At 31.9% G+C, this 15,070-nt stretch overlaps 3 protein-coding genes across 4 annotated transcripts in view; 1 reads left to right on the top strand and 2 right to left on the bottom strand.

Moving 5' to 3' along the window:
- Positions 1-1,455: 1,455 nt before the first annotated feature.
- Positions 1,456-5,006, top strand: ldbr (lariat debranching enzyme). 2 transcript variants are annotated; one of them, XM_068762223.1, is made up of 5 exons: positions 1,456-1,786; positions 2,054-2,220; positions 2,773-2,998; positions 3,122-3,448; positions 3,692-5,006. In XM_068762223.1, the coding sequence occupies exons 1-5, from the start codon at positions 1,590-1,592 to the stop codon at positions 4,260-4,262; spliced, it is 1,488 nt and encodes a 495-aa protein (XP_068618324.1). In that variant the 5' UTR covers positions 1,456-1,589; the 3' UTR covers positions 4,263-5,006. The 2 variants fall into 2 exon arrangements, with proteins under 2 accessions (XP_068618324.1, XP_068618325.1); XM_068762224.1 differs by having other exon boundaries at positions 1,653-1,786; positions 2,101-2,220.
- Positions 5,007-5,295: 289 nt separating this feature from the next.
- Positions 5,296-6,482, bottom strand: Aptx (aprataxin). The gene is made up of 2 exons (XM_068762227.1): positions 5,874-6,482; positions 5,296-5,460 (listed from the first exon to the last, which is right to left on the bottom strand). The coding sequence occupies exons 1-2, from the start codon at positions 6,307-6,309 to the stop codon at positions 5,306-5,308; spliced, it is 591 nt and encodes a 196-aa protein (XP_068618328.1). The 5' UTR covers positions 6,310-6,482; the 3' UTR covers positions 5,296-5,305.
- Positions 6,483-8,667: 2,185 nt separating this feature from the next.
- LOC137919219 (uncharacterized) overlaps positions 8,668-15,070 on the bottom strand; it is a 39,391-nt gene continuing 32,988 nt past the window's right edge. Inside the window, exons 5-10 of the mRNA XM_068762225.1 lie at positions 13,149-13,285; positions 12,396-12,531; positions 11,709-11,854; positions 10,741-10,949; positions 9,913-10,148; positions 8,668-8,915 (exon numbers count right to left, since the gene is read on the bottom strand). Coding sequence (XP_068618326.1) covers positions 8,763-8,915; positions 9,913-10,148; positions 10,741-10,949; positions 11,709-11,854; positions 12,396-12,531; positions 13,149-13,285 — 1,017 coding nt within the window. The 3' untranslated portion in view covers positions 8,668-8,762. The remainder of the gene's footprint in view (positions 8,916-9,912; positions 10,149-10,740; positions 10,950-11,708; positions 11,855-12,395; positions 12,532-13,148; positions 13,286-15,070) is intronic.

Below are 15,070 nucleotides of genomic sequence, written 5' to 3'. Positions count from 1 at the left end.
AGGCTAGAATAAAAAGCTAGAAGATGGAAAGAACATTTGCCTCTTGTTATGTTACAAATATTTACAAATAATAGTATAATATATAATATAATTCTGGTGGAAAACTATTGAAATCTGAACACCGTCATCGATTTTTTACGTAAGAGTAGAAATCAGCAAGATGTTAAGTAATGAATTTATAGGGTGATTGGTTATAGGTGTAAAAGCTTTAATTAGTATACTAAAAATATAGCTAATTTGCTGTCAATTAATATTTGGTACACCTTATCCAAAAATCAATATAGTCAAAAATTCTAATAGAAAAAAATAATTAAATTAACTAACGATATAGTGACCACTTTATGCAGAGCGTTTGAATAAGTCATTAAAAAGATTTTGTACGAGTATATGATTTTTTATATGATGATTTTATTCTTTATGTAAAATACGATAATGTTACATAAAGAATGGAATTGAATTAGTTTGAGACTAAAACATACATCCCATCTTTAGAATTCAGAAATCGCAAGCTTGCTTGATTTTGATACTTGTAATAAATTGTTAAAAAATTACTCAACAACTCTATTACCAATCTACACTGTGTATTCTAAAATGACCTATATAACGTTTTATATAAGAATACTATTTGCATCAAGGAGGCAACAGATCGGAACAAGAGCTCTGAAGTGTTCGCAAGAGATTAATCTTTTGAGCAGAACTAGCAAACAAATCTGAAGACCCATGTCAAAAGGATTGTATTGTCCAAACCCGAGGTGATGACAGAGATCGAAGAGTTCTACGGGTAGTTATGCTCTTCGACACGTAAACCTGTTACCAATCTAGCCAAAGACCCATGACCTAGACTGACTAGACACTACTGAATAATTTTCAGACATCAAATCAAATTTTATTTTATTGTTATTGCAACTATTACCTAAAATAGTAACTAGGTATAGTTTTTCTGGAACCAAAAATACTTAAGTAATTATTTTTTAAAAAGCGGGCGTCATCAGTTTTTGTTTACAACTCCTCGATTAAGCTAATATGTGTGCTCTATTATGGTTCATTTTTATGTTAAACCTTAGATGGAATTTATTTGATAGAATTTACTTGATTAGATAGAATTTTTTTTTTAAATTTACGCAGATATGCTCAGATATAGTTTTCGTCTCATAATTAAGAATGACATACGAATTTTTTTTGAATTCACTGCTTTTAACCTTTATTAGCATTTATGAAATATTCTACGAATATTTAACTTTATATTTTGGGAATACATATTTTTTTAATTAACACTTTTAAATTTGTTTTTAAAAAAAAACACTGCTAAAAAGAACGCAAAATTATTAATTGTATGTTGAACATTATAAGTGCATGTGTAGTAGTAGTATGTTGTATGCCTCCTAAGCTTTTGATTTCTAGAATTAATGTAAATAAAAAATTCTCTATGGTCTGTTAAGCTTGTAAAATATTTGATAGGTTATTGACTTGACGATTCAATAGATTGATGTATATTTTTATCTGTTTCAACTGAAATTTTAAAATAAAATCATTTAAAGCTAACTTGTATAAAACAGCTACTCCTCGTTCCACACTTACATAAACTTACAATGAAAATTGCTATAGAGGGATGTGCCCACGGAGAACTAGAAAAAATATATGAATGTATTGAAACAATACAAGAAAGGGAAGGCATAAAAATAGATTTATTAATTTGTTGTGGCGATTTTCAATCTGTACGTAATAATGATGATTTGCGGGCAATGGCAGTGCCTGAAAAATATCACAATATTTGTACATTTCATAAGTAAGTATCAGTAACACCTCGAAAGTATATGCTAATGTACTTTAATAATGAATATTTCTAAATTTTAACCTTTAAGACTTCTTTACTTTAGGTTTTTAACTTATGTTTGTTTTTGCATGCGTATATATTACCTAAGAAAAAATCTTAAATTATTTTAATAAGCAATGTATTGTCAATAACCTTTGAAACTTACATACATATTACAGTTTCGTAGTTTATTTTTTAAAAACTTTTTTTCACAATAATAGGTAATATTTATTTCAATAGGTATTACAGTGGTGAAAAACTTGCTCCATTGTTAACAATTTTTATAGGAGGAAATCATGAAGCATCAAATTATTTACAAGAATTACCTTATGGTGGCTGGGTGGCACCGAACATTTATTATATGGGACGAGCTGGTGTCTTGAAGTTTGGAAACTTAAGGATTGCAGGTGTGTGCAAACATGGAATTTATATGGTTACAATAAACAGAGGGGACTCATCATCATTGTTATGTCAGCCGATAGATACACAATAAGACATAGACATGCCCTAAAGAATGTCACAATGATATGGTTTTGCACTGCCCATCCAGAGGCCTCCCGCAATGTTGACAATGTTTTTACTCCATCTAGTGGGGGCCTATCAATGCCATATCTACTGGCACATGGTCTCGATACAACTTTTCGGCCCCCACAGTTACAAGAGCATCATGCACAGCTTACTGCCACTTCAGATGTAATTATTCTATGTTTGTTGAAAATCTTGATTACAACATTGACTTAGTTACCATTGTACTTACATAAGCAATAAATATGACAGCCTAATGTATCATAAGACAAACCTATAGGTGTTCACCTGATTGAAAATTATTATTTGTGTATAATATTTTAAATATGCCTTTAACTCTAAAACAATATTTTGTATTAGAAAGTGAACAAATTAATCAACTAATAAAGTTCATGGTTATTTCACATGTTCAAATAAAGTTGTTATGGTTTCAGGTCTGTCAGGTATTTTCAAAGGACATGATTATCTACAAGGGCTTTGGGAGAGTCCACCTTACCTACAAAATTCACTAAGATCAGTATACCACATAAGAGCATTAGATGTCTTCCGTTTAAGTCAGCTCAAGGAACAAGTTCATGTCATGTTATCACATGACTGGCCACGAGGTATTACGGAGTATGGAGATAAAAATAATTTGTTGAAAAGGAAGCCCTTTTTACGGTACATGTCAAAAATAAAAATAAATATTAAAATATTAAAATGAAACCTTCCAAAAGAATAGGTTGACATTTATTTAATTTTTGAATAATGTTTCAATGATATTAACAATTTTCAATTATTCAGGGAGGATATTGAATCCAATCAGTTAGGTAGTGCCCCTGCAGAAAAGCTTTTGCATTTGTTGAAACCTCATTATTGGTTTGCTGCTCACTTGCATTGTCAATTTGCTGCCCTCGTCCAACATGAGGGAAGTGAGACAAAATTCCTAGCACTTGACAAATGTTTACCCAAGCGAAGACATTTGCAAATATTAGACTTGCCTACTACATTTGATGGTGATATGTTATTAAAACAAGATGTAGAATGGTTGGCGATTTTAAAAAATACTAATCATTTGTTGAGTGTGAAAAATGTTGACTGTCATATGCCTGGACCAGGTTGCAATGAAAGGTATGTATAAGATTTCATTACAAATTTTCACTAAAATCAGTCAAATATGCCCTTATCAATATATAAGACGACAGACATCACTGAAAAGACTTATTACCTTTAATTACATCATTAAACAGGTATTGCATCAATTTAAAATGAATTTTTCTAATTTTTCGCATGATATATATGGCTAAAATCCATTGAAATAGATTTCTTAGTGTAATATTTGTTTAAAGTAATAATGTGAAATTAAACTTTCAGGTACATATTTAGCCCAACAGAAGAGGAAAAACATAGGATTTGTGAATTAATGAAAACCTTGACAATTACAAATGATTCATTTGTTATGACAGCTCCCACATATAGCCCAGGAGCACCAAAAAGTGTAACAATAGATCCCATCATGAATCCCCAAACAATTTCTTTTTGTGAAAAATTAGGTATAGATGATCCATTGCAAGTGGTCTTAGCCAGGGCTGGAAGGACAATGAAAAAACCATTTGTTCATAATGAATCAAATGTGTCTACTAACCAAAGTGCTTTTGTAAGAACACCTGTAAAATGTTCAAAGCTATCTTTACCTGCTCCAGTTACACCAGCTGAAAATGAAGACTTATCACAAACAAGTTCTGTTTGTTTAACAAATATAACTTCTGATAATTTTGAAAACACTTCAGAAAACCTAACTACTCCACCATCAAATAAAAAAATATTTAAAAGAAGGAATTTGGCAATGTATACACCTGATGTTGATGATTGTGTCAACACCTCAACAAGTTCTCTGGGAGATTCAGACAGCCCACGCTCCAGTAAACTGCCATGTAGAACTTAAAAGTTGACTACAATAGATTAATTTAGCTTAAGTAAATGCAATCAAGATTGTGCAAAATGTGAAATATTATAAGTAAAACAAATTGATTACAAGGTCAATCATTTTATATAATGTGAATTTATATTTTTAATGAAAATGACTATTAGATGGCAATTATCTATGTGACAAAATAATGTGTATATTTTTTTATGAAAATTTTTAATGGACAAACTAATGTTTACTTGATAGTAAGTTATGAATCTTGCTTATGACCCATGTTGGGTTACTGACACTTGAAATCATTATTATCAATATTGAAACAAATATTATCGTAAATGTCAGATACAATTTATTAAGTACTTATTAAAATTGAAAATGACAATGGATTTTATTATTAGTGAAGCATAAGTTTGCTATTAGTTTATAGATGAAGTTTTTCAATTCTACCAATAGCAAGATGTAAGGAATTTACATTATCTTTGAGCTGTAATATGTGTCATATTTTATGATTTTGTTGTTGTCACTTGAACATTAAAAAATTTATACAAACATTACAATAATTTAAATATTTCAATAATTAAGGTTCTTTGATTTAGTACAGTGGCAATTTGGGATTAGTGCTAATGAGATGAAATTTATCTTTATAATTGAATTTTTTACTGGATTCAATCTTAATTTCTCATTATTAAAGAAACTTAAAAATTTTTAAAACAGATATGTATTTGTAATTTTTGAAGATTCTTTTCAGTGAGATTGCTTAATTAGTAGTGCCTATTTTAATTTTATCAAATACTTTAAATTTTACATGATACAATTTTTGTACAGAGTTCAAAAATTAATGCAATCAAATATTAAATATCCTTTCTGAAATAATTTGCTATTTTATTCATTTTTTATATATCTCTGTAGTTAATTAATTGCAATCAATTTTAAAATATAATGATGGATAGTTAGAAACCTTTACGTACATACATGTAAAAGCAAATAATTGTCAAAAGTTTATGTAAAAATCATTCTCTTACAAAAAAACATGTTTGTTCTCCAAATTAATTTAATTTCTAATATTAAATGTGACTTAATAAATGCTCTTTTAGTTGTGGAATATTTTTAGGTATAAAAGCACATTGATTACATTTAAGAGGTGTTGTCATTAACTTTTTATGTTCATCATTAGTAATTTTCTTAATACATCCATATTTAGTTAATTCTTCCAAGACATCTGAAATAATTTTTTTAGCTATTATATATTTTATATATTATAACAAATGTATATAATAAAAATGAACTTGCAAACAAAATAAAACTCAATATTGGATCAATTTTGTGATCCACACTGTTGAAGATTTCTACAAGAATTTGTAAATGGAACTAGCGGTAAAATATAAGGCTATGATTTATAAATTTTTATCAAAAATATACAGTGTAAATTTAAAAATAAAAAAATACAGACACATCAATACCAAATGATTGATTAAGTAAATTTTCTATTACAATTACTTTTTATATACTATTAACAGAGTGTTAAAAAAATCTTTGTTTCTATTAACATTATTTTTATTACAATTAATAAAGTAAAAGCAAATTTGATTTGTTATTTAATTAAAAAAAAAACTGAAATTACACCATATTTACCTTCATAAGGCTTGAAAAAAGCTGTGGTAAAACTATTCCAATGGATTTTATTTTTCAAACACGGTGAAACCATGTCAATACTGATTATATGCATATGAAGTCTTTGCATACTTGGCATTGCATGGAAACCAGCATTGAGTGTATAGTCTTTATGTTCTTCCTGTATTAACTTGTATAATTCACCAAACTCTTTTATTAAAGATACATGTTCTTTGCCTAATTTATAAATACTGCTTATATTATCTTTGGGTAAAACAAGATAATGTACTTTTGCTTTGGGATATTTATCTCTAATTGTAACAATTCGTTCAGTCTCTTTGTAAATTAAATCTACATCTTTCATGGATTCTATTAAACCTAATGACCAGTGTTTTTTTACTTGCTTTGGGGCTACACTTTGAATGCTCTCTTTCACGTCTCTTAAACGTTTACTCATTTCGATAAAGTTAAAAGCAAATAAAGTATGTGTGTCTGTATTTAATGCTTCTTCTTTTCAGCCGATAGATGCTCACAGCATGGCATAGGCCTTTCCCAAAGATTGCTACAATCACCGGTCTTTATACGTGTTTCATAGTAATAATTTCTAACGAGATGTCAAAAGTCAGTGACCGTGTGTTATTGTAATAAGTGACAGTATTTACAAAACGACAATAATTTGTATAAAAAATATAGATAAAAAAGTATGCATCATTTATTTAAAGTAGCAACTGGAAAACATTTAACTATGAAGTCTTTTTCAGTCTTTCATTGATGTCAAACTTTATGTTCAATGTATTTTTTTTCTTAGTTGTTTTATGGAAATTGAGAATTTATTTTTCAAATGAGTCATTCTTGCAATGTTTCAAAGAAAACAAGGGAGTTGCTTCTTTAACAAAAGGAACAATGTTAACTAATCTCTAAGAGAAATTGCCTGAAATTCCTCGATACTCTTTATTAATTTCAATTTCCTTATAAACAATAAATTGTGTTTTATTTATGCCCTGTCAGTAATTAATGGAATTATAAAGTTCCCAAAGAGCAGAATAAATGTGGTGATAATCTGTTCGTTTTTAATTTGCATATTTTTTCTTTAAGGTAAATTATTTGGAGCAAATTACTATCGCCGTATGTTATGATGACAGTGACGAGATGATTGTCAATGTCAATGTCTTTTAGGAAGAAGAGTATGACGTAATTCAACTCAGATCCTAGTATTTTTTAATATAAAATAAATTACTGAGACAATTAGTTCTTAACTTAAAATATTATTGTCCATGACAATAATATAAATATCAAAATGTGTTTTAGTAGTATGCGAAAAAATTTCTTTTAAATATCTTCCTGCACCAGTAAACTGCCGTCAGAGATACCAAAAGGCATCTAAATTAACTTGTTCAATTTCCGGAGAAAATATAATTGAAAATGTCTACTATCTTTGTCGTGATGATTGTTCGTTATTGAGATTTGTCATAGTATAACAAAATAATAATAATATATAATACAAAAAATCACGAGCAAGACATTTTAAAATTTCTGCCTATTCCGTTTGATATTATTTAAAATTAAAGAGTGTTAGCGAATTTATAAGTTTTATGAATTAAGGAACTGGGATGGACTTACTCATATTCTTGAGTAGTATTTCGTGAAACTTTTTAAAAATATTCCCTTCTAAACAGTTACAAGAATTAATAACTATTAACTACGAAACTGATTGATGAGTTAATTTTCGACTAGATGCCAATAATGCTTCATTAAAAGTCAAATAAAATATTTAAAAAACCATCGTGTATGCACAGTGCTTGACTGTATTAGTTTTTTTATATCTAACATTTAAAAAAAAAGTTTTATTGCTAAAATCGTTTGCATAGTTAGGTTTTACACGCACAGCTCTTTTTAAATAGGAAATAAAAGCACAATATAATTTTATCTATTTATTTGAAACTTATATCTTCAGAAATTTTATGGAAATAGTAATTAATAGTCATGACTGAAAAAGTAGTTGTTACAACTTGCGATTTTTCAGTCATAAGTTCATTTACAATAAATCTTATTTGTAAACAATAAATACTTAATAATACTTGAAAGAACATTTTTCACCTATGAGTTTTTTTACTTAATCTACATTTCAACAGACATTTCTTATTGGTCCATAGAAACTATTACTCCCAGGCTGTTTGTTAACAAAAAAATATATATTTAAACAAAAAAATTATTAATATGTCTATTGGCTTTGAACACTATCTGCAAGCAACCTAAAGATGGTTTTATAATCCTAATATTATTTTTAAAACAACGAACTAAACTTGTTATATTTTACTATTAAAAATGAACTATTTATGATTGTATAATTCATAATATTATTCCATACTTTTAGCTATGTTTTACAGTTCGATTGAAACAGAAAAATTGTAATAATTCACACCATATATAAGTAGTCCTTTCATTATTTTAAGCGCGACGCGAAATATATGTAAACTGTTTTATTAAACAACTAATGATATGCACCATATTTCTATATAATCATAATTACAAAAATTCATTACCCAGTTTTGTAATTGGCATGACCAACAATTATAAAGTTTTAATATAAAAACATATATTTTTTTCAAACTAAATAACAAGGAAAACCGTCGTTTATTCATAAATGTCGAAGGTACCTATAAAGGTATCTTTATAAAATTATTCAGTATTTGGTTGTTCTGAGTAATGTAACCTTCATTATTATAATCTAAAATAAATTACGTACATAAAAAAAAGCTTATATCAAAATTTTAATTAACATTAGAAATATCATGTTTATTACGAACCTACTCAGAGTTGTCAGAATACCTTGATTGTAAACTTTAATATCCAAAATAAATTATTTTTCTACTGGTCAAAAATTTATGTGTCTACAAATAATGTTGCCTATTATTGTACGGTGGGGCGGCCTGTGTATCCCGTGTCCGGAATCGAATGATGGGCGAGGTCTCTCAGAATCTGCTCGAATCCTTTTCCCGATGGCGACTGCAAGCTGCTGTTCTTCATCATCGTTGAATTTAGTTTAGTAGCGAGGTAGCACATCTGTTGAATCATACAAATTACGTAAATTACATATATTAATAAATCATCTATCTAATCACCCATTTATTAACAAGTCATACAATTTACGCAATTTTGAATTTAAATTTTCAAATTTAAAATAAAGCCATATAAGATACAAGTGTTCTTATATAGCACGGCGATTACTCGTATTCTCAGTCTATCAAGCATAATCTCTCTTAAAATAGTTTAAGTCAGGGAAGATCACGAGGGAAACATCAACCTTATAAAAAGAGACTTTAGACTGAGCCGCTGCAGCTGTTACAGTATGTTTTTTTTTAACCTGGCTTATACTGCTGCAGTGGCATTTGCAGATTCCACGGGTGCGAGGCAGGGCGCTAAGGGCACTTAGAGTTAAACCTCTTTACTACAATTTCACTGGATTGGAAGGCCGCCGAGCTTTTATCGCTTCAACGGATGCTCCATAGAGTGATAAGGCTCACGGATCCCAACGAGGGGACTTTGCTTAAGCTGTCATTCGTCGATAATACCTGTATAGAGATACCTCTACCTTACTGTTGTTATAACCTAGCTAACATCATTACACTTTTATCACGATCTAAGGCGGCACTTACAATCAACGAGTTTGTTTGTTGAACAGCAGAAAAAGAAAAATTTAAGAACTAAGTGATCATTGGCTGTTACAAGTCTACGTGCATGTGTTCATTACGCAGGTATTACGGCGCCCTCGTCGCCACTACATTATTAGGAAAACACTCATCGTACAACTATTAACGCTTTGACCACCACAACAACAGGCGTGTCATTCGACGTGGCGTGACGACAGAACACTTCATGTTATAATTCTCGCGGGAATATTAACAACCATGTAATTCGCAACACAAAAACGCAACACACCAGTGTTTCATATTACGATAAAAAACAAATCAATTTCTAAACCGAATTAGCGATCTAGGGTAATCTAAATTTTAAAGGCCTTTAAATAAGCCGTTTAAATATACTAGGAGACGTCACTCACCAGCAGAGCAGACATAAAGAGTAATGCGCCTAGCGCAACTGCCAGCATCATGGAAGTGGCGCAGGTTGACTCGGGCGGTGTGCGATGGAACAGCTCCCCCGGCATCACGACAGTGTACTCTAAGTTTTCCTTGAAGCGAGTGAAAGGCGTGGATCCATTATCCGCCGACAGCGCCGCATTACTCACGTTTTGTGCTTGTGAGTTCTCCGGCAGTGATCTTCTGCGACGTCCGTGACCTGGATTTTTTTAAATATGCGCCGAGTGAGCAGTATTTTTTTGATATAAATATTATCAGATACAGCGATTGTAGATACATATCGAATGCGACATCAAGTCTGAAACATCAAGTCTTAATGTATGTTAGAAATACAATTTCAATTTCGGTATAAAACTAAGATGAATATATCTTAGATATGTGATTAAATTAGAGCCTAGCTCCACTTTAATACAAGATATTTAAGACCACGCTTAAGGCGAAACCAGGTCGTAAACTTCTGGTACACTCGCACACCTTACATTTTAAAACCAGAATGCAAACGCCTAGTATAAATAGTGAGGTTCACTCGGTGTTTGGCACTGGTCGGTCTAACATCTCCTGAGGATGCCCCGAGGAGGGGTGAAACACGTGTAGAGTAGATTAACGGTGATAGTTGTGTTTCGCATTGTTTACCGCATGCGCATTTATCAGCGGGCTGGCGGGCGGTGCACTTTATTGCATGACTACTGCTGCATAGCGGAAGTAGTTATAAATAAGTCCCTTTCTTAGTAAGCGAGGTTACGTCTGAATCTATTAGATATAAATGGTGAGAACAGAAAAAAGTCTTTTACCTGAAGGTTCATACAAATCAAGACAATAATCGGGCTGGCAATCGGCCGCATCCATGCATGCTTTGATTTGTGAGTGTATCCAAAGTGTAGAGCGTTCCTTCATAGACGCCAGGAGGAAGGCTTCGAAATCTAAGAACACCTCATTGTGGCGCTCGCGGTACCGCGCCGGTTGGTGTGGGATGATTGACGCGAAGTCACGGTTCCGACATCTTAAACAATTGAAGAAGAAAATTGCAACAAAATAAGAACCAACTTACAATTTTTTGAGTGTAAAGTCCCTGGAGAATATTTTTGGATATATTGCTACTTTTTTTTACATTAAAAATGACAAATTTGACTTCAGTAATTTTATTGATAGACTGTAACACGGTATATATATATATATATATATATATATATACATATATATATATATAACCATACACACATATATATACACTACTAACTATTTTACAGACAGACTTATGTGAACTGTTTATGCTATGACGCATATACTGAGAAACGTAGAAAATTAAGCAAAATTTTGATGATAATCAACTATGGTTAAACGTAATCGCGGTATAGCAACTACAAACAGGTTAATGGATAAAGATGCAAAACCTTAAAAGGGGTGAGTATAGCTCATTTGTCAGCAAAAAGCTTTTACACTTTTTCCTTATCACCATGTTTAAAGTGATATCTCTGAAAGATAAAACATTTTTTTTCTGTAAGAATGTGACAGAACTTTAAAGAAATCTTCCAAGAAGTTATAATTTTTTTCTTATATTGTGACTTATTTCGTATCACACTATTTTTACTCTCTTTTAGCACCTACATATATATAATCAGTAAAGATCGTTGTGAGTTACGCGTTTGTATTTTTTTTTGTTTAAAATCTTACATTTGTCATAATTTCTAATATGTATCTATTAGTTTTTTCATCAAATAAATAAATAAATTATAAAGATAGTATATAAGATATTACGTACCCATCTTTAACAAGGAGAACGGCACCAGGTGCGTGCGGTCGGTCGGGGTCGGGCGAGACGGCCACTTCTAACAGTTTAATGTGGCGCCAGGCGGAATCAGGGTTGATGCGGGCACGCAGCTGTAGCTTAGTGCCTATTGGCACAGCCTGGTGCAATTTAAGCACAAAATAAAATACAGTCTTTTAAACTATGAAGTGAGTAAGCGGTGCAATAGCATATAGTAATGACATACCCATAACGATGTTAGCTATCAAAGTCAATCATTTGAAACACAAAATCTGGCATATAGACGGCTAAGCAGCCGTCACTGAGTTATAAAATCTGATAAGCGTTATTAGCTCAGTAATTTTATAAGTGTTTACGCCTTTCATAACATGTTTGCAGCAGTTTAGCTTTAATTACATACATATTGTCAAGACCTGTTGACAAATTAAAAAAGGACGTACTCCAGCGAATTTACAGTTTGTAGTGACAATGGTTGGCCAAAAGCGCGCAAAACAGATGGCCTTGAAGTTCTGGAGTGGAGGCCATGGACTCTGTCTATGGCGTTCGTTGCTCAAAAGTTGCTGGATGCAGACCATTTCCAACCTGTCTTATTACAAATCTAAAGGGGAGGCCTATATGCAGTGGACGTCCAGCGGCTGAAAGAATTACGATGAAAATGTTATAATAATAAAACATTTATACCTGGTCTACGGGCAAGTCAACCGAGTGATTAGTGTGCCGAGACGCAACCGGCGGCGCTTCCTTGTACAACGCCACTTCATATTCCAATCGCCCTGGCGTCTCTTCCACCACTCCTGATACTCGAGCTCCGTGCGGACTGTTTGATAAATATTGTTTGAAATTAATTCGTGGCGTTTAAAACATAACTTAATTATTTAGTTTGAAGTATTGATTATACTAGCAGCGTAAAAATTAAATTCACTTTCGTGTCAATAAATTTATACGAATATTTAATTTGCAATTTATAATAGTGCAAAGTGATTACGCGGCATGGCGCATGTTAATGTTCTAGGGCAAGATCCGGTGTCATGAGGACAGAATTACTGCCGTCGATATATTTTAAGATAGCTTTCTATGAAAGGAATTCTTCGGCAAGTAGGACAGTCACACCTGTATTGAGATAAATTGGCGGTGATTTCTCTTTTAATTGTAGGCCTGGTACTTGGACTCAGTCAGGTTGTAGTGAAACCATTGGCAATGTTATTTTCATCATATATATAATTCTAAACAATTGAAATTTTGCTTATCTTATGAACTTTCTTGATTCCTGCAAGTTCTATAATACAGGATATTTTAAAGTGAAATTAAAATTAACACTTATCAACACAATGGACAAAGGTAAGATTAAAAGAAGGGCTTTAATAATGGATGATAGGTTTAATGCACTTGACATGAAGCTTAAAATCTAATCATAATAAACTTGTTTAGACTTACAAGCTGCCAGCAAAACCAGCCGCCTTATTTTCGATGATGGTGGGTTCTGGCGGCTTGCACATGATGATTAGCTCTTGATCAGACTGCATCACCACGCCCGGAAATTGTGGAAACCATACCCGAACGTGCACGAAGCCCTGCCGTACAAATGAACATTAATTAAGATAAATTAAAATTACGTAATTTTATTAAGGTTCTTGTCTATTTTCATCAAAGAATTCTCAAAAAAATCAGACGCAGTTCCTATAAAAAATTTTTGTTACAGAAATTAGACCGTTTATTTAGATGCTGATAATAATTAGCCGCGTCACCATAAAACTCCCATCCCGGAATATTTTCTATACAAAAGCGCTTTCCGTAATAAGCCGACACTTATACTATAGCTAATTATATAAGCATAATATTATTCGCCATCACTATATAGTATCATAAACCTAAAGAACTTGGTTACAACAAAAAAAAAATGCGTAATGACAACACGGAAGACATTGTCGTCTCACAATGCATGTAAACGATATCTAGAACGGACCACTGATGGAAAACCGTTCAAATGCCGGTCGTGGAGCTCCAGTTCATGCGAATTATTTGCATTTCTCCCTTTTTTGCGTGAATCAGTGAAACGAAACGTCGTTTACGTGGTGCGTTGAAAATGGGAACGAACAACAATTGGACATACTTATGACATCAATGTCCAATCCAACAATTATTTAAAATGAATTTTTTCGCACAGGTAAAAAAAACCTAAACAGTCACTTTAAAATCTCCCTCATATCAGAATAATATGATCATAAGCTTAACTACACCCAACGATACCAATCAGATAAAATGCGTGAAGAAAATTAAAATTTATATTCATGGGATTCTAATTTAGCTACAATTGGCAACATCGCATTTATACTTTTTTTTTAAAAAGTCGCCAGTCTTTAATTAGTTATCCAAAACTCCCACTAATCTTCTTAATTTATAGTATAGGTAATAAAATTATTTAAAATTAGAATGAGTGTAAATCACAGTTTCACTAACAAACTGATAAATAAAAAAAGTTAAACATATACACATAACAATAAACGTGTATACTATCATGTGGCGACTTCTCTCGAGTATATTGCGTTCATATGTACATTTGTTGCGATTCCAAATGAATTTTATGTTTGAAAGTTTCATGAAAATATTGTATGTATAGAAATTTGACTGTGATACGCGGGTTTATAATTTTCTAAAGTGCTATCGAAACTACTATTTCGCGCGTGAAGTAAAAACGCGACGAGACTGTAGTATCGCTCTGTCGGTCTATCTTTATCGGCCCCCATCTCAACACACCTTCCTAAGGAACTGTACAGCGGTTTCAATAGAACGTATAGTAAGTAAATAATTTATTTTCTAATCTTGGCAAGTTTTATGACAATTTGATTTGCCCGGCACTGGTATTGAAGACAGTCTTTAAGACATTACTATATTCTCACTTCAATTGAAGTTATAATTACAATAATTCTCACAACGTAGACATACGTTACACTATCTAATCGCTGTGACATTACTTGCATTGACATTAAGTTTTCTCTTTACCTCGATACCCAGTATCTTGGGTACCGGTCCCCGCGGCAAAATAATAATACCCCAGCTGAATGCCTCGTTGTGTGTAGGTCATACACTACATACTGTTATATTAACGGAATAGCTTATTATCGATGACACAACGCACCGTGCTTGCATTCATCAGCCATCGATAGTTCGTCGGGCGTGATGAGTAGGCAGTTTCTAAATGTGTTACGTGCTAAAATATTTGAACCGATGACACATTTGAGCCTGTTAACATTTTAAAAATCGTCAATACACATTGGTGAGATTTGATTTTATATCATCATTTCAGGACGCCCACTGCAAGAAATATGCCTCTCACGCCGACTTTCGTCCTACGATGG

Source organism: Battus philenor, unplaced genomic scaffold (genome assembly GCF_028537555.1).
Source record: "Battus philenor isolate CCGP_79_NKW_IND1 unplaced genomic scaffold, ilBatPhil1.0.hap1 SCAF_16, whole genome shotgun sequence".
Lineage (NCBI taxonomy): Eukaryota > Metazoa > Arthropoda > Insecta > Lepidoptera > Papilionidae > Battus > Battus philenor.
Note: the sequence above shows the minus strand (reverse complement) of the source record. Positions and strands in the feature narration are given on the sequence as shown.

Bases quoted from the DNA above. Each gene is read 5' to 3' on its own strand.
- ldbr (XM_068762223.1), top strand. From the start codon at position 1,590: ATGAAAATTGCTATAGAGGGATGTGCCCACGGAGAACTAGAAAAAATA. The intron at 2,221-2,772 runs GTGTGTGCAAAC...TTATGGTTTCAG, and splicing joins TGGAAACTTAAGGATTGCAG to GTCTGTCAGGTATTTTCAAA. The intron at 2,999-3,121 runs GTACATGTCAAA...TCAATTATTCAG, and splicing joins AAAAGGAAGCCCTTTTTACG to GGAGGATATTGAATCCAATC.
- Aptx (XM_068762227.1), bottom strand. From the start codon at position 6,309: ATGAGTAAACGTTTAAGAGACGTGAAAGAGAGCATTCAAAGTGTAGCC. The intron at 5,461-5,873 runs GTAAATATGGTG...AAATTATTTCAG, and splicing joins TTTTTTCAAGCCTTATGAAG to ATGTCTTGGAAGAATTAACT.